At 33.7% G+C, this 20,464-nt stretch overlaps 1 protein-coding gene across 3 annotated transcripts in view; it reads left to right on the top strand.

Annotated features, from left to right (window-relative positions):
- Positions 1-20,464, top strand: part of ZCCHC7 (zinc finger CCHC-type containing 7) — a 248,814-nt gene that overhangs the window by 217,174 nt on the left and 11,176 nt on the right. For all 3 annotated transcript variants that reach the window (XM_024126139.1, XM_024126137.3, XM_024126138.3), the window contains exon 6: positions 1,433-1,468. In XM_024126139.1, the coding sequence (XP_023981907.1) occupies positions 1,433-1,468 (36 nt within the window). The remainder of the gene's footprint in view (positions 1-1,432; positions 1,469-20,464) is intronic.

The raw sequence follows: 20,464 nt of genomic DNA, 5'->3' as shown, positions 1-20,464 counted from the left end.
TCTTTTAGTCAGACACCTTAGTTTACATGAATGTGACATTTATATCGGAAAGCTGACCACTAAATAGTCTAATTTACACACCTTTCTTTAGAAAATTACATTGGATAGTTAAGCTTAAGATGCATAATGGATAAAATTTTCAGCATGGTTGGAACATATCTACTCTTTTTTTGATCTAATCACTAATGATGGTATAATCAGTAGAGATTTTGCCATTCAAAAGTTATTTTCTGAATTATTGCCATACCCATAATATTTTTAGATTGTGTGAATCATCTTTGTTACTTTTATCCCTACCCTGAAAAATAAATGAAAGAGGAATGATAGATCAGGTAAAGAATTGTTTCAAAGTCTATGTCAAAAGATTATAAAGGTTTAAAAAAGATTTAACTCATTCTAATTTTAGGTATGCATATGTGTATGTATATGTATATGTTTGTGTATATACACATTTTTAAACAAAAGCTATAAATTCACATCCACTTGAAGGATTGCCATTTACTTAGCTTGGTGGTTTAATTTATTAAAATCATTGCTATAATATAGTTATTAAAAATATTTTCTGTCTTCAACAGTTCTTTTTCTGAGAAAATAGTAAACTGATCAACTATTCATAAAGAGCTCAGTTAGAAGTGTCTCTTAACAGAGTCATAATTTAAGCATATGGAAAGATTTATATGTGTATCCATAAGGAAATATCTTCTAACTGGTTTTTGTTGTTGCTGCTGCTGTTGCTTTTGTTTTTTGTTTTGTTTTGTTTTGTTGTTACCTATTCTGGTTTCGCTAAATCCATCTTTTATCAAAGTATTGAGGTTTTATTGGGTTTTTTAAGTTATATCTCTATAAACGTAATGATGGAGAAGACAACTTTTAAGGGAAAAGGCATGGACTTTAGATTCTTGAGGTTGTTTTTTGTTTTGCTTTTTTAATTCTCTTCTTATCTATGTCATAGAGTATTGAAAGTTAGTAGCAAGTGATTAGGTAAAACATCAGAAATATATAACTACAGCTAAGGCTTCTTAAAAGCAATCGCTATTAAATTTTCTGTCATACTACCAAGGTTCAAAATGTTCTTTTAAAAGGTGCACTTGGTGAGTCTTATTGATTTTGACCACTGCTGTTCATTTATCAGTTTAACTGAGTTATGGCTCTTAATCACATCTTAGTACCCAAAACTTCTAACCTGAAAAGAAAAAAAAGAGAGAGAAAACTTTGTAACTGGCTTTCTGACAATGGCAGGGAGTGTGTTAAACCAGTGTAAAATTCAATTAAACTGTCTAGCCAGGTTTTTGAAGCTGAAATGCAGGCCCTTTCTGTTAAGCTTCTTATTTTCCTGTGACCGACACCAGTGGATGCTGGGTTATGCCAAAACCAACAGGCTGTAAAGTACCTTGTTTCATGCTCCCAGCTGATCAATATTTTTATTTTCCAGGCTTGCCCAGAAATCTGGAGGCAGTATCACCTAACGGTAAGTAGAAACACCTTTTTTATTTTCCCCAAGACCCAGCCTATTTACCCTTCTCTGAACTGCTGACCATAAAATATAGACAAGCATCTTCTACTGGAAGATAATAAACATCTGAAGAGTTTTTGCACTGAGAAAGCAATAATACACTTTTTCTCTTCTCCCCTGCCCACTCCTCTATCCTTTATCTTCCTGCTCTTAAAAGATTTTGATTATTTTTTATTACATCATTTAACGATTACATCATGGTATTTCTCAGTCTTCCTAGACCACATTCATTAAATTAAAGGGGAGAAGTATGCTAGAAGCAAAAAAATAGTAGTAATCCAGCATCTTTAAAATGTTGTATCTACAGTCCACAAGCATACAGTACACACTATCTTCCATTATCATTTTTCTGGCTTTACTGAAATGTTTACACATATTTTTCAGTGAAGCTAGAAAAAACTTAGTGTATCTTTCATATAGAACAATTCAACTGTCATATCCTTAAGCTTCTCTTGACATTCAAAGAGTATAAATATCTGCTTAATATCATTCAAGTTATTTAATTCTATGGTTTCCTTTTAGTGTGATTTTAGGCTAAGTAGGAGCAAAAAAAAATAGTTTGCTGTGGAATCAATTGGTTAATGCTCAATATTATGAAGTCAGTTTATTTTTATTATTTAGCTTAAATAATTTCAATAATTCACCATAGCCCTACCTGTCATTTCTTTTAATATATTAAATATGTTGTGCTGAGCAAGAGACAACATTAAAAATTACTCTTGTAATTGTACAGCTATGCAGTATATTTAAAAGCAGTTCTTTAAAGTTTAACTTATTTAAAAGTTTTTGTTTATAGGAAGACATAGTAAAAATAGAAAGGGCAGAGTTTCTACAAAACACATCTTCTTACTGCTCTGCTCTTATGGAGTAAAAATAAACCAATAAGTAAACTCAATTGTGCCTATCACAAGCCCAAGAAGTACATCAGGTGGTTTGTTTTCACATTGTTATCACTGTTTAATTTGTTTAAAGATTCTCGGTAGAAAGCTGTATGTAATTCCTTAACTATCCTCAATTCCAAATTGGGTTTTGTTAAAAATCTTTAGTGTTATCCTCTACTCCAAAAAAATTTTTTAATAAATAAATAAATACATGCACATGCGAGCGCACACATAGACACACACGTATGTTACACATATATGTAACAGGTGTAACTCATATGAATACATTATGTTTGTGTTAGGGTAGCAATTTTTTTTAATCCTAACAGGCTATGGTGAAATTCTTAGCCTAAATTTGATTGGAATCCAATCATGTATTACAGTTTTCAAGATCACAGTCACTCTTTGTAACTGTATAGCAAGTTTTTCATCAACATTTTTTTTAAGTAATAGCCTAATGGATTTGACATTGCATTAATTTTCCTTTTTCCCCTAAGTTAGAAAATTCCAATCTTGAAAACTTGAAGTATAGAAAGTACTATTTTAAAGCCATTCTTTTCATTATTTGCACCTGCATTCTTTTATATAACTGTCATAGAAGGATAGAAATCAATGTTTAGTATAACAGAGATATTTGAAGGTTCATTTAATATTGTAGCTTTTGAAAAACATAAATTATAGAAAGAATAGTTGGGAGAAAAAAAAAACAAAACGAATTTGCCTTTGGGGAAATTACAGTATATTCATTCTACCTATAAGTTTAACAAAATCATTTTGAAAAGTTTGTCTTAATTTGGAATCCTGATTAATTTTTCAAAATAATATTGAAATAACTATCACAATTCATAATTATCAAGTTTAAATTAATAGTAATTAAGAGTTAGTTTACTGTGCAAGTATAAATGCAAAACAAATATATTTATAAACATGTACATCTATATCAATCCAGCAAAATAGCCAAATAATTATACATATAGGAAATATCCTAATGTGTGCAGTTAAGCAGTATTTAATCTTGAATGAAAGCAAGATGCATGATGAGTTTAGTCGTCTTCAGCTCTTTTACTAGGCGATGGACTGCCATCTATTGACTCATAGTAGCCCTCACACGTGAATGTGGCGTCAATCAGGGCAATAACCAAGTAATAAAGCCCAGGTTAGAACTGCTATTGTATATTCATTTAAACCCATCTTCTTAAAACTGGATATTTCTACACTTATTCATTGATTAATTTCTTTTTCTAACGAAAACATGCCCATTTCTTACCCAAAATGAACTATGCTTTTTGAGGGGAGAAATTGATTTGTATATCTAGTTTGGAAATGTCTACATTTACGAAGTTTTCTATTGCTTTCATCTGACTCTCAATCAGTGAGAATAGAAGGACATTTACACAACCTAAAGTTTAGCTGCTACAATTTAAGGTCTATCTAGGAATCACTTAATTAAAAAAAAAAGTCTATAGGTTAAACAGTTTTATTTCTCAAACACGTAAGAAAGATGATAAGTTGACTGGTGTAAATGGACCTGTGAAATCAAATCAAATCAAAAATTCCTTAAAACACATTTTCCTCATTCTGAAATAAGAGGAAAATTTAAAAGGAGAGGTGTTCACTATTTTCAGCAATTTCATGAGAGATCAAATAAAGTCTCCTTTACAACTTATATCTGAATAGAATAGCTTTTTAACCAGACTTGACTGGACTTCATTAATAAAAAAATAAGACCATCATTCTAAACGGTACATGCTAATAAAACTCTAAGACACTACATTTATTTTTGTATATGTACATATGTATCCATATTATAACAACTATTTGGCCTTGTCATTTTTCTTTATATATTTTAATGGCTATAAAATTATGTCATGTAATTTAATGACTTTAGATTATCAATTTGGAGACCGGCATGGGAAAAAGAAAAATATATGATTTTTATTTAGCAATTAAATAATTTCTCCAAATAGTTTATATATTTACCTCCTTCAAAAATGTTTAGAAAGTTTTTTAAATCTTCAGTAATATAGCACTGTTCTTATATTTTAATTTGTTATATTTTCAGATGTTGGTAAAGCCTAACTTTGAATATTCTTTTTCATCTTTCATATAACTCATTCTAGATAAAAAAAATTTCCCTCTTTAACTATTCAAGAAGGAAAGTCCCTTCCCCCATCCCCTGTCATTTCTAGTCTCATTTATATTAAAAATCCTAGGCCAAAATGGCCACCAACAGAGTTTTACAACCAACAGAATTTTCAACTAGTAGAGGCTATAATTTGACATGCTTTGGACATTTTGTTAATCTTGTTTTTAATCTACTTAAAAAAGTAACCAAGAGTTTGCTATTTGGGGGCCGTATGTATTAAGAACCAAAACGGACAATACATCTTTTATGTTTAATTTTGCGCTTGGATTTCTTTGTGTGCATTGTTAAAATGTGTTACAACCTACTACCTTTTATTTTAACTAAAAGTTTAAACAGGAAGAAAATGTAACCTTTTTGGAAGAATTAAGTTTTAAATGTTTCTTTATATATAATGTTTGGAATGCCTAGAATTCAAAAAGTAAAATACTTGCTCTCAGGGACATGGAGAGGAGTAGTTTCCTTGTCTTCCTTTCTAGTCTAGGAAAGGCTTGTAACCTGAGTTTACTAGTAATTAATAGTAGTCTTACCTGAGCCAGTTGAATGCCAGAGTATATCTTATATACAATAATTAACAATATCATTCCATCTTGCCACTCAGTTTTCTCTCCTTACCTGGAAACAACAATTTAGAAATGTGTTTTCTGGATTTTCACAGTATGGAAACAAATGTTACTCTCTAAAACATTCTCTGCCATACCATAGAATAGGTAACCCTAAATGTCAAAAGATTTAAATTTAATTTTAGAACTATGTTTTACAGTCCAGAAGGAAAGACTAAGAAAGTGGAATTTGATTATGAGGCAATAGCTGTACAAAGGGCTTTATCCTGGAATTATGATATAAGTTAGGGTGGGTAACAATTTTCTACCTAATACTAAAATGGAATATATTTTACTTAACTTAAAATGAGAAAAAATTAAAGAGTCTAAAAGAGTTTTAAAAAGTCAGCCTCAAGCCAGAACCTTTTCTTTTCATGGACAAACATTCTGTCTCTCTCTCTTCATTGAATATATGTTGGGAATCCTAAATCTCAGAATCTGAGAGCTCCTCGGCTACATAAGCAGAACTGCAAAACCCATAAGAACCCCATCCACACAGTAGATATCAAGAGATAGGACTTTCTTTTTTCTTGTGTGTGTGTGTGTGTGTGTGTGTGTGTGTGTGTGTGTGTGTGTGTGTGTGTATCAAAGGAAATAGAACTGGTTACATACTGCATTTTAAAATGTCAACTACCTCCAAATAGAGTGAGAACTAGGCCTCACTCTATTTTAGAATTATTTAAATAAACTTTTTCTTCATACGTTTTTTTGAGGCCTGGCGTACAAATTATCACAAACTAAGACTTTATAAATTCATTTTGGAGGCTCTTATTTTTGGTTGTTCAATTTACTTTGCCAGTTTCCTTAAGAACTGGGAATACTCTTGTTTAAATTGTAGGGTTTTTTCCTCTGTGTCTTGAATTACTGTGGTTAAGTGTTTCTATTAAGATATTACATCTCTGTCAAATTTTCAGAGTTTTAGTTTTTATTAAAAATGCCCTTAATACTAGAACACTACTGAGGTGAATATAATCATGCTCTGAGGATTCAGATGGTACATGACTATTTTGTAGTACCTCAGGGCCATCTTTCCATTGTAGTACTTATAAAGTAAATCACACTGCTTTCTGTTTCAAGTTACTTTGGTGTCTGAATAAAAAGAATTTTCTGAATAAGCATTGATAACTTATTTTTCTAAAACTCCATCTGTGATAACAGAGATAGAAATACATTTGGACAGTGACCAAAATTTTTAAAGACTTTTTTCAAATGGAAAATTTATGTGAATGCTTTAATATTTATTTAAACATTCACCTTGTTCTTAAAGAATTTAGTGTCAACATTTTGCTAATACTTTTTTAGTTCAGTCTTACCGTGTTTTGAATTTAGTGTAAAAGATAATTACTACATTTACAGAATAGGTCAACTGATTTTTTTCACTAGCATGTTGGACCACATTTGCTAGAACTTATCATTGGAAGCAATTGGAAAATGCAATTTCAAAGCAAATGAAACCTGGAATTATCAATCTCAATAAATGAGATTCATTTAAAAATAAATACAATTTGCCAGTCATCAAAAAGCAATTTTCTAAAGCTTCTGTAAAAGGAAGGGGAAAAAAGTGAACGTTGTGAATTATAAAAGCATATGTTATTTTTCCTCTCACAATGTTTCCTCAGATCTCTAGACATTGTGTGTATACAAACTTGTTTTTGAATGGGAGTAGAATAAAATTAGTGGATTTGAATATAGTTTATTTCTATTTATTGAAGCACATGGGAGAGCCTTCATATTTTCATTTTGTCAGAGAAATATTGAAGTGTCATCCCTTTCAGAGAGAATGCCCAACTTAATTGATTTCTAATATTTTAATGCAAAAATTAATTTGTTTTAAATGGGAAGTCAATAATGGAATCTTTTGAGTAGTTGTTTCTTCTTTTAATATATTTAAATAATATCAACTGCTTTATGAAAATAATTCTAATGTAGATTTGCTTTATGAAAATAATTCTAATGTAGATTTAAGTGTTTCAGATAATCAAGCAATGAAAATTATGTAGCATTCACACAATTTAGAAAAGACTCTTTACAAATGTTTTGGCCTACAAACAGCTGTGTTTTTGTCATTTTCTAAATCTTTAATGTCCTAATCACCCATCATTGTGATTTCTATTTATTTTTTATGTAGTACATGTTGCTAATAGTAAACTAATTGAATCTAAAACTCTTAACAGCAACTTCCTTTCTTCAATTGACAAAACAATCCCTGTGCTTGTTTATATGCCCCTTAGTGGCTGGCAGCAAAGTCTATTACGTTTAAGACTTACATATTTACTGTCTGGACTTCAAGTTTTACTTCTGTTTTAAAAATGTAAAGAAATTCCTGTTGTGGTCTTTATTTTCTTACCTGTTAATAAATGTTTCTCCTGAGGATGATAGAAAGATGGAAAATTACATTTGGACTTTTGTTCAAATGTAATTGAACAAAATTTGCTAACTCTTTTTTTCTTTTCCCTAGTTATGTTCACCTTTACTTACAAAGGAATTATAGTTAGTCATTGTAGGGGCAATTTCTTCTTGATACTTAAATTTTGTGGTAATTAAATTCCAATTTCTAAGTATTTATATATATATATATATATATATATATATATATAACATTTAAAAAATATTTTCTTTCTTTTCCATAAAAAACACATACATTATTCATATAATCCCAAAGAAAACTACGTTGTTTTTTTCCTTGTTGCTCTACACTTTGAAATACTATCCCTGTTATGACAAAAGTGAATGTAAACAGGTAGCCTGAGAATTTTCAAGATCCGTGAAGTTTAACACTGCACAGTATATAATAAATTAGAGTTCAAAAATCTGAAATGTTGAATGGTGCCTATTCTTTGTCATGTTAAGTACACGTAAAGAGCATACAACTATTAGAATAATTTTAGCATATTCAAGTGATTATTTTTCATATGTACTTTGAACGGGTGATTCATGTATTCCTTAAATAAATATATTCCAGGTGATTGAGCTTGTCATGATCTTCTCTGGACATTTCAGTGCAAGAATAGAAGTAAAGTATACTGGACCAGTGATATTTGTATTAAGCATTCCTTTTAGTAGTCATGCATGTGAAAGACATGGTAGATTAACAGTAATTCCTAACAGGTCTTAAGTATTTAGGAATCACTTAGTCATTCACAGTCATGATCAACCATAACCTTTAAAGGTTTTGGTCAATCATTTGACTAATCTGCAGGAAAAGATTCCTGAAAGAACCCCTTGAGTTATTGACATGAACAATCTCTCTGAACTTGTGTTACATTTTCTGTTATGGTATAAACTACAGTTGTAAACTTAAGTTGAATTAAGTTTAAGGTTTTAGAAGCAAAATCTCTTAAAAGACTAAAAGTTAATGAATTACTGATAAACTCAATCAGATTTTAGACTTGAAATTCATTTGCCATTTGATCCCCACATGCCAGAAAGTCATGAGAGTCATATTTTTGTACATTTGCAAATATTTTCTTCCAGCTATTTTGAGTTCGGCAGTGGTCCTCCAAGACCAACAACTCTGGTTTTTTAGAAATATCAAAACTATTATATGAAGAAAAATGCTTCATGTTTAGAGGACGTTTAACCAAAAATATATTTTTAGTATCTTTGGAATTAAAATAGATCGTCACCTTAATTGGTGTACCAGTGCACTGGCAGATCACATTTCAAAAACAGTTATTCAATGGGAATGTTCAGAAATTCATATTAGCTTTGTAAAAATAATTCACTGTGTGAATCAGTTGGTAATAAAGCTATCTCGATATTTTAATTCCGTTTTTCAAAAATCATACAAAATTGAATCTGTTAGCTAGATTATAAGGTCATCTTTATAATGTGTAATATATCCATGTCTATAAATACCCATTTTACATAAATGTTGTTCCTTTACATGTATTTGTGGATTACCCACATTTCTTTTCAGTTAGGGGAACTAAGTTTTGGTTGTTCCTTAACTTCATGTATATAATAAAATCTCAATTCTCTCTTTCTTGGATCTCTCACATTACATTTATTTGTCTTTATACCACATTTCCTTCTCATTTTACTGAAGTCCTTAGAAAAATGTGCTATAAAATTGGCTGAAAGGACAGACTTATTTCTGAGGAAATTACTAAGGAATGTTTTTTATCATAATATAGGGGAAAGAATGCCAGCTTTGGGATCAAACATCGGTTTAAATTCTGGCTCTTTCATTTACTAGATGTGCAAACCTAGTTAAAATATTTCCCTTCTGAGACCCTCGGTTTCTTCATCTGAAAAATGGGTATAGTGCCTTCTAGAGCTGTTACAAGTATGCAGTGAGATAATAAATGTAAAGTACTTAGCACAATACCTAACTTAGCCTGTGTTCAACACTCTGTGAGCTCCAATACAGCAAACCCACAAATTCCTCACTCCTGTAGAGATAGCAACTGGACTAATAGCCCAAACTCAGATTATGTATTGTGAAGCCTTTTATTTGCCTACGATGAGGAGATCCGTAATGACCCCTTTACTGTTTGTCTTCTAAAAATTTTTCCTCCTTATAGCTATTGAAATTAAAATCCCCACAAGCAGCATCTTTTGTTAAAATTATTTACCTCAGTTTTCATTTTCTAGTTATTTATGCTTGTCTTCTTTCTAGAAATGTAGGTAACTTTTAATTAAATTATAGCAAACATATTATTTTCTTAATTTGATTTGCCTAAAAATCATTATAAAGACTTTTAAGAGTAGATGACAAACCTATTTACTCTACTTTCTCTTTTAGTGAAAATGACTAAATAAAATGTGTGCCATATAAAGATATAATGATATCATTTTGAAAAAATATATTGTTAATAAATGTATAATTCTTAGGTGGTAACTTCAGTGTCATCTGAATATAGTCATCTATCATAACCAAATATAATACTTTCTGCTAGTGGTAGAGGGTTTATGTTAATCAGATGAGAAATGAAACAAAATAGCATATCAGTTTTTTGCACTTCAGGTAAAACTGCTTCATGTGCCTTCACATGACTGATGCCAGAAACCAGCCTGATTTCACAGCAAAATGTTGAGTTATAAGAGCTTGTTCAGTTGTTTTGCAGTCTCCCACCCGTATTCTCGTATAGGTCCAGCAAAAAGGGCAACACAAAATTAAGCACTTCCTCAGTGGATGTGATTGGTATTCTTTCAAAGAGCATTCCTATTCCATGTTTGTTCTTTAAGACATGTAGGAGCTAAGATGGAGCATATTGTAAAACCAAAAAAGCGTTACTTCCCCCCTTTAAACAGGTACTTACAGCTGTGGAATTCTCTACCTTTGTGACTGATGGTTAAGAGTATTTCAGTAGAATAAGCACGGGTGGGGTATGGCGAGGGGGAGTAGTATGTGTTGTAAGTCATGTGGAGTTACGGCAAAAATGAAAATCTCGGGGCTTATTTGGATCCCGTGTGTATTAGCTAATAAATATAATAAAGCTGTGGTTCTTTTATTCTACGATTTTTCAGTGATAGTTTATGTGCAGTTGTATGCAAAATATATAAGCAGATTTGAATATGTTAAGCCCTGCGTATGGTTGGTAGATGTATATTAATGTGGTTTCTGTGTTTTATAGTCTACCCCAATAAACATTCAGATAAATATCCATGGATTCACACATGTATGTGTTCTTCTCTGTCCCTTCCCCCACATCCTGTCTCCATGCCCTCCTCATCCCTCCACCCTGCATCAAAGCTTGTGGTCGTTTTCCATCCATGTACTAAAAGGTTCTTTGTAAACCAGGCCATTTGTCCATCATTGTTTGGGTCCAAACAGTGGTAAGATACCCTGTCACCGATCCCTCGTACTATGAATGGCAGCTCCTCTCCGGACAATTGGCGGAGGGGCCAAGAAATATTCCTGAGAGGATTATTTAACCTTTCAATTTAGAGGGCACAAAGCCTGGCTGATTAATGAACTTTCTGATGGGCGCCGATAAGCGGATCTATTTCTTTATTTCCCCTAAAAGTGATTCCTTCTCCTGTCCATATTACTATAATCTTAAACATAAAATGTGGCAAATAGATTAAAAAACAGCACTAAAGAGTTTATCTGGCTGGCAAACTGAAGGAGCTAAATTAAAATTGGTAATGACAGCAGTGGCTCAGCCTCATATATGGTTTTTAAATGCACTGTGTATTTTGAAGAGACTTATTCTCCAGTGTGACTGGTAATGACTGCTTTGGGTGCAGAGTCTGGGGCTGGCTTCTGTTATCCCCCCCCAACCCCCAAAAAATGAGTTGTGTTATCTGGATGGCTGCAGACACATACGCATCCCCCTTTCTCACTGCATGGGCAGACAAGGTCGATAGCATTACAAGGTATTTGTGGCAGTGCTTGTTTCAGTTTTCAGAGCTGCCAGTTTCCAGGCGGATTTGAATTACAAAAGAAGAAGCTGGCATGAAAATTGAAAGGTTTTATCGGCTGGTCTGAAGCCTCATAGCACATTGCTTATTTATGCAGTCCATTTGCACCAGGAAATATAAAAAGGAAATACATTTTTAAAATAAGGCCATAAAGACCCAGATATGTTTAAGATGGCAAATAAAATATAGATACCTATAATATCTTTCCAGGAAATGATTTTCACTTAATGTTGCACATTACTTCAGAAGAGCATTTATGTTGCTGTCATAAATTTGTGCGTTTGTGTCACTATGTAGGTAGTCTCTGGGGATTAAGAAGGAAGCCTTTGCTAACTTACTTTAAAATTAAAATAGACGGAGGGATAGCTCTGCAGTTTGAGAGCTACATTGGATTTATTTAAATAGGGTGGTAAATTAAACTTAAACTAACATTTTTCCATTCCATGTAAAATTAGCTATGGCCCAGTGAATAAATGCCACTACCTTTGGAGAAAATTGGGATACTTTTTAAGCCATGAAGATTTAGAACATTCAGGGGGTGAATTACTGTGATCCTTACTGTCTTGCATATGTTCATTGTTCTCTGCTTACTGAGGTTTTCTTTTTTGTTGTTGGCTTTTTTGGGGGGTAGGGGTAGAATGTCATTTACAAAAAGAAAAATCATAAATTAATAAATTTAATAGCTCCTTTTTATAAAACGTATGCTTCATTCATTTTAGTCTTCAAATATATTGGCTTTCAGATTTTGCCTAACACTTAACGTTGTGAATGTATAATCTGGTTGGGAGTTATACCAACAGTTTACCTCTATTCTTATTACTGTAGCGTAGTTTTGACTTGAAAAAGATACAGTCATGTAATCCCTTACACTCTAGGTTACGTAAAATGAAGATATAAGTATACAAACATACAGTACTTCAAGGACGTGAATAACCACACTGGTCATTTGCAACCTTCAACCCATTGGCTTGTAAAACTTAACAGTATCCAAAAGAGGGATAGCGAAGAAATTACATGTACATAGGAAATATCAAATCAATAAAGCAACACCCTTTATTCTGCTGCAATTCAAATGGACACTGTTTTAGAATCTATTTTCCAATAAAGCAAATTACTCTCTGCTAAACCATGAGAAATGCAATTTTTTGCAATTTTCGTTTTCACCAGTGTCTGGTACCTTTCTCATGTTTTCATGACCTGGACTAATTACTTCATGTCGTTTTTTTTTAACAGAGAAAATATCAAAAGCATACACGTCTGCTGCATGCTAATGTTGTGCTGTACATTTTTTCATGAATTTTCATAAGGATTTTTTTCTACATAGCATGTGTGGCTTAATGATGTAATCACCCGATAGACTAGAAAATGCTCCAAAGGAGACGTTCCGGTCTGTTGTGTACATAATACATGTTTCAAAAATCTGCCTAATTAAGGAATTACCCAATGGATTGGGAGTCTGTTGGGTACATGACATAGTTTTTTCACACATAAAAAATATAGGTATATCATTATATATGGTGCTTTTAATGGCATTTTTAGGATGTAGGGGAAATTAGTAGCAATGTCCACTGGAATACAATTGAATTCTTTCTTTTCACTGAGGAAAAAAAGAGCTTAAAAATCTTCATAAAGGAAGCTTTGTTTTAAAATAGTTTCAAAGCCTTTATCTTGAGGAGAGACTTTCTTCTCTGAATTTCTCAAAGGGAAGTAATACTGTGAATATTTGTCAGAACAGTATGCAAATGGAAGGCTTTGTCTAAAATCATGGGTGCAATAGACCTGGAATTCAGATCACCAGGTGTGAGGACCCACCCCAGAAAAACACTGAAAATGGAGGACAAGACATTAGCCTTTGTATCTTTGGTCATATGGGATCGTTTTTTGCCTTTTCAGACTCAGCTTTGGTTCAGTTCACTGCAAAACTATTTGCCCAACTTTAAAATTTCTTCCTTTGATTCCTTTAGGCCCCAGCTGTGATTTTCCTTGAATATGTACCAGTTACATTTCTGTTGGCATTTATATTGTGAACAATACCAAAGGAAAGGGAGGGCATCCATTCTTTCCCTGGCTAGTTTTCATAAAACTAAATAAAATACTTAGAAAACTATATCTGATCTCTAGAGTAGGTAGTAAAAATAATATCTTTAAATAGGGGGAAAAAGTATATTTTAAATTCAAACTTTTGTTTTGCTCAAATGTCAAATTCATGCCATTAGGTCACTTCAACTAGTGGACTTTGACGTTGTTGGCAAGCTTTTGGTTTCTTGTAACATTGTCTTGGCAAATCCTATTTGATTACTTGGGTTGAATATTTTAAAATACTTGAATATTGGGAGGAGGCTTGTGCTATTAGTGAGTTTATTAAAAGAAGAAATTGGAAATATTTTTGAAAGAGTAAGGTAGTTTTCAAACATAAAAAGCATAATTGATTTGAGAGGTGTATTTACAAATGTGACTTGTTCAGGAGGACTGGAGCTAAGCTCAGTGCTTTATCAATGTTACATTTGGTCATTCATACATTTACTTCAAGTAATATATTTGCTTTTTAATATATACTCATATAACAAATTCGATTAATAAAAAACATATAGTCTAGTCTTTAAGCATATGCATGATTTTAAAAATAAGTCTGTTTTGCGTTCACAAGAGTAGAAAATTCCCTTTAGTTAGTGCAATTGATTGCAGATCGTATATAGTAATGAGCTTCAACTAGATACAAGCCCTCATTGGATCAAAGTCAGTTTAGATGAGGGCAGCCCAAGGTCACAGAGAGAGATGCCCAGCAGGTCATTTGCATAAAAAATTACTGTTAGAAATAGGACACTGAGGCAGCTCTGGCGTTTTGATCTCTTGGCCTTTGTCATGGAGATTCCTAGTAGTGAAGGGAGTAAGGCCAGTGTCCTAGATAATGATTAACTGTTTTAATGGCATTCATTCATTCATTCCGCACTAACTACTCATGCAGAAAAAAGGGTTATGTAAAATGACATTAGAAGAAAATCATTTGTAATCGTTGCATTGGGCTGCACTTTGAGGAGACATTAGGAGTAAATCCGTGGCGTGGTAGGCTTATGCTTTATCTTCTGATATTTACTGAGTTTACTGGTGCATGAAAAGCTTTCAGCAAGAATAGCAGATGGGATGGACCTTTCATAGGTAACGCTATCTACCAGGTTATTACTTCTATATATTGATAGTAAAGTAATCTCTAAGATATCACCCTACAAATATAGATTATTTAAATGTCTGTAGCCAAAAAAAAGAAAAGAAAAAGATCTGCTTTCATAAATAGTTCATTTGGTTATCCATTGGGTCAAAATCTTTAGATAAATCTTTTAACTTTAAAAAAAAGTTCTAAAAACTACATTCATTCCCTTGTATTTAACTTTTTGTCTGCAGTACAGACATGTATGACAGAATCTTGAACTTAGAGCTAATCAGTTGACACATTCTGCTTTAAATTGGACCTTTACTGTTAATTAAAAATAAAGACACGCTCCAAGGCAGAAATATTGAGTCACAAATTTATATTTCTAACACTTTAAATAGCTGTAAGATTTTTGTTAGATCATAGTATGAAAACTTGTCCACTGGAAATAATTATTGAGTTTTCAGTACTGTATTTTCTAATACAGAAATATTCTCTAATTAGGTAAGATCTAGGCTGATTTCATTCCTATTAAATCCTAGTACATGATAGTTTATTAAAATGAGAGTATGTAGATAGTGTTTGTCATGTCATTTACTAATTAATTATTGTGAAACAGTTTAAATTTCCATAGCACAATATAAATACTGTTGCTATTTTTATTAGTAATAATGGAAGTTTTTAACTAGTGATATTATTCAGATGAATGAACATCCAAATGTTTGTACTTCATCCAGGGGCATAAATGAACAGTGGGGCTAAATATGAAGCTTTTTGAATGAGATTTCTTTCAAAATAAAATAAGTATCAACATGAAACATGCTTTCAAAATCTTGATTAAGAAGGATGTCTCTATTACTAATTCCTTCCTGGTTCTGCCAGTACATAGCTGATTCTCAAGGTAAAGTATGAGAGATGCTTAGGAAGCTGTATTAATTTATTCAGCCTTTTTAATATATCAAAGCATAATTTTATACATTGTCCCTTAATGACATAAAAATTGATATAATTTCCCAAAGTATCCAGATCATTAACAATAACTAAAATGTATTGGATGCTTACTATGGGCCATGCACTTTATATATGCATTACCTGATTATTAATTCATTAATATTTGCTGAACTCCTACTATATGCCTAGGCCTGTTCTAGGATCTGGAGTACAGCACTGAACAAAAAAACAGACAGAATCCCTTCACGTTGGGAGACAGACAAAACAAACAAGTAAAATATACAGTATGTCAGATGTAGTAAGTGCCATGGAGTTTTAAAAAAGGAAGGGAGGGAGGGTAGTGAAGCAGCATAGGGAACACCAACTGGAGGGAGCTAGCAACGTTAAATAGGGTGGTCAGGAGGGCCTTACTAAGAAAATGACATTTGAGCCAAGACTTGAAGGAGGTGAAGGAGCTTACCATATTTATCAGGGGGAAGAGTGCTACAGACAGATGGAACAGCATTTAGTACTACTTGTAATTTCCTCAAACTTAAGCAATAAAATAATTAAATTCAGAGAAATTCTATAAAGCTTTTGCTCTGTATCCTCAATCAGTAGCAGAGATTTTCAGTATTCATATCTACTTTAAATACTTTTATTGGCTGCATAATTCATTTTCACTCTAAAATTTTAGAGGCTGTAACATCTACTCATTCACCACCTATTTATTGAGCACTTACCATGCTCTAGGTCAGGTGTTGGCAAACTTTTTTTGTAAAGAGCCAGATAGTAAATATTTTAGCTTGGCAGGCCAGTCATTGGTCTCTGTCATAACTTGATCCCTGTAGCATGAAAAGCAACTGGGCTGTGTTCCAGTAATTTATGGACACTGAATTTTGAATTGTATATAATTTTCACATATTACAAAACATTCTTTTTTAGAATTTTTAAACCATCACCTTATAGGCCATATAAAACAGGCAGGAGGCCGGATTTGACCTGCCAGCCATAGTTTGCACACTCTAGATTTTGGGCATAGGGATGCATAGTGGACTGGATGAAGATACCTGCCCTCATGTACCTCGCATTCTAGAAATGGGGAAACAGATGATAAACATAATAAAAAACCAGTTTAGTATACTAGAGGGTGAAATAGGGAAAGGAGGATCAGGAGCACTGTGGCCTTTACTCTGAGAGGAGGTGATAGGAATGAACCACTGAAGAGTTGTGTGGTAGTGTGACTATCCTTCTGTTCTGTTCTCCCAAGGAGAAGCCAGAAGTGCCGTAGGGGTACAGGTGGCCCCTCCTGTGAGGAAGTCCCTACTTGTATCCGTGCCAGTCAAGTTCCAATGTCTGGATATCCCTGCTAATTTGGTTCTCATAAGCTCCCCTCATAATTACTTCCTGATTCATCTTGTCCTTTTGCATAGGATTTGAACCAATGGAACTCTTATTCCATGGACTAAACATAAGTGAGCGTATTTTCCTTCTCATGAATCAACCTAGAATTCTGGGCTCAGAGATAAATTGTCATGTATTTGCACAAACATAAGTAGAGAAACTTTTAAACATAGGTAAGTTTTTCAGACAACGTGTATAATTTGGGGGGTGGATTTTTCTTTCATTGGTTATACTCTCTGCTAACAGTTGCCAGTTAGTTGTTGAGCCCATACCATTAGCTTCACACTAGCTTTCCATGCCACATAAAGTAAATCCAGCACTCTTCACCCTTATTTATGATCTGGTCCCTCTTCACCTTTAGAACCTCCTTTTCTCCTGGTCTTCCTTCACCTACTACACTTCCAAGTTATAGATATTTTTCAGATACTCAAATATAGCAAGCTTATGCTCACCTCAGGGCTTTACACTACCTGTTCCCCATGCCTTATGCCCAGAATGCTGTTTCCCCAGTGATCACATACTTGGGGGTTTTTTGTTGTAAGAAATGACCTTCCCAGTGAGAGTTTCCCCCAAAGTCAATCTGAGTCACCACCAATGACTCATTTACATAACTGTTTTAATTGCCTGCGTACCATTTATTACTATCTGATACTGTCCGTGTGTGTGTGTGTGTGTGTGTGTGTGTGTGTGTGTGTGTGTGTGGGTTTTGTTCATCTGTCTTCTACCACTGGAGATGTGAGCAATGATTTTTGTCCTGCTCACTTCTCAATTAGCTAATCTTAGAACAGTATCTGGCATGTATTAGGTACTCAATAATTATTTTTTTGAATAGATTAATGAAAGAATGTATATAGATGCTCATGCCATGTGCCCAGCACTCTGGTAAATGTCACTAATGGAGGCATCCTTGGACTTACATTTTGCTCTACTTGTCCCCTTCCTTTCTCCCATACCCAGTGTGGTTTCTTGAAAAAGTCATCTATGTTCTGTTCTTTAGCATCTTTCTACTTGCAATAAACCCCTTACAATCCGGCTTGTGCCTCTGCCTCTCAAATGAAACTGCTCACACCAGTTTCCAGTTGCCAACAACTTCCTGGCTGTTAAGTCCAATGGATTTTGTAGTCTTCATTGTATTTGATTCACCAGTAGCTTTTGACAACTTCTTATCTGTTCTACCTTCACATCCATGGTACCACCTCTTTTGGTTTTATTTCTTTCTCTTAAACCACATATACTCATGGTTGCAATTTTGTATCACACCAAATAATATAGTTATCTTTTAGATGGAAAAATTATTTCTGCTTAGTAATTTCATGTCTTCCCGGTGCTCTACTACCTGAACAAATTTGTAAACTGCTGCACGAGTTCTACATGCTTATGTGCATACCTGTTAAAGCTGTATTTAAGGGACTGCCCTGGTGGTGCAGTGGTTAAGAATCTGCCTGCCAGTGCAGGGAACACGGGTTTGAACCTGGTCTGGGAAGATCCCACATGCCGGGGAGCAACTAAGCCCATGCACCACAACTACTGAAGCCTGCATGCCACAACTACTGAAGCTCGTGCGCCTAGAGCCTGTGCTCCGCAACAAGAGAAGCCACCGCAATGAGAAGCCTGCGCACCACAATGAAGAGTAGCCCCCGCTCCCCGCAACTAGAAAAAGCCCATGCACAGCAATGAAGACCCAATGCAGCCAAAAATAAATAAATAAATAAATTGATTAATTTTTTTAAAAACTGTATTTAATGGCTTTTAGCTAGTCTTAATTCGTGACCCACGTTTTTTATTAGAGGATATAAGACATTTGTTGACTGTTTTTTGATTATATCCCAATTGGTAATAGCTGAGATTGTAAATTCCATTTTGTATTTTCATTAGAAAACATGTTTCAGGTTATTGTCATCCTCCAGTTTTTCAATTTAGGAAATGGAGCTAAAAGTACAGTTGTTTGAAGAAGGTTATTTTTATAACCTATAGATTATTTTCCTGTATCAAGAAAATAAAACATCCCACAGACCACCTGTTCGCCACATTAAATAACAAAATCAGTTGACAGACCAGTTAGTTGGCTCTCTTTGTAGACACCCAATAAAGAATATAAGAAATAAACTTATCCAAGTTTATTCTCATCCTTCCAATCTCCAAAAAATATGGGGGGAATTAGTTTTTTCTCCTCCTTTTTAAAGCCCGTGCCACGTCAGGAGTTTTGCTCTATCCATCCTTTCTCTGTGTTTTCAACTTCTCCACCTCTATTAGCTTTCTCACATTTTCAGGTCTCTCCCATTCTAATAACAAACTCCACCAAATCCTCGTCCTAGGTACTGACTGATCTTATTTTGCCCCTTTTTACTCATGCTTCTTAATATATACCTACTGTCTACTTTTCTTCAACTTCCATTCATTTTTTAAACATTTCTTGTTACGAAATGTAATATACATAGTGAAAAGTGCATCAAACATATGTGTACAATTTAACAAATGAGTTGTATAACACACTTAAGTTATATGACACCACTATGTTCGAAAATAGAAAATTGCAGCTACCCTGAGATCCTCTGCTCTATTCTCTCCCCACAGGAAGTAACCACTGTCCTGGCTTTTGTGGGTAATCATTTCCTTGCTCTTCTTTATAGTTCTGCCACCTTTGCATGCATCTCCTTCACTCTTCAACCTATTGCTTTCTACTCTTTCTACCTTCTTACTGATTCCAAAATTCTCACAATAAAGTTATCCATGAACAGTGTGAAATCTAAGGGTGTTTCCCAGTCCTAATCTCACTAGGCTTCTCTGCTGTATTTGACATCATAGATCAGTTCATCCATCTTGAAACTTATCTAAGGTCTATGACCGTTCTCTGTGGCTCTGCATTCTGTTCTTTAACCTCTCCTTCTCTGTCTCTTTCACAGGCTTTTCTGCCTGCCCCTTGTGTGTTGTTGTTCCCAGAGTTCCATCTTTAGCTCACTGCTGCTCATCTGGCTATGGCGATACTGTCCACTCTGGTCATTTCAGCCTCCACTATTAATGCAGCTTACTTTCAGATCTAATCTTCAGCACAGATGTGTTTTCTAAGCTTTATCTTACACAGATAACTGCCTGGTGGACATCTGTCTCCACCTAGATACTCAACATCCAAAAAAGACTTCATCATCTTTCCCTCTAAATTGACTCTGCCTTCTTTTCCTACCTTTTCTGAATCAGTTGTTGACACTACTGCTCACCAGTTTACCCAAGTTAGAAACCTGAAAAGCATCCTAATTTCTCTTTACCCTCTATCTAAAATTTTCCATTTGATTTACACCTAATTCTTTTAGAGTAAATTTAAACTTTTTATATTTCAAGGGAAGCTTTACCTGAGTTCCTTACCCATCCAATGATGGGTCCCCCTTGGCACTCCATTAATACCTTGTACACGCTTCTATCACTGTGCTTACATTGTTGTCGTTATCTATTTTTATGTCTGTCATGTTCTACTGGGCT

The sequence above is a fragment of the Physeter macrocephalus genome, chromosome 9 (assembly GCF_002837175.3).
Source record: "Physeter macrocephalus isolate SW-GA chromosome 9, ASM283717v5, whole genome shotgun sequence".
NCBI lineage: Eukaryota > Metazoa > Chordata > Mammalia > Artiodactyla > Physeteridae > Physeter > Physeter macrocephalus.
This window is presented reverse-complemented; position numbering and strand designations above follow the sequence as displayed.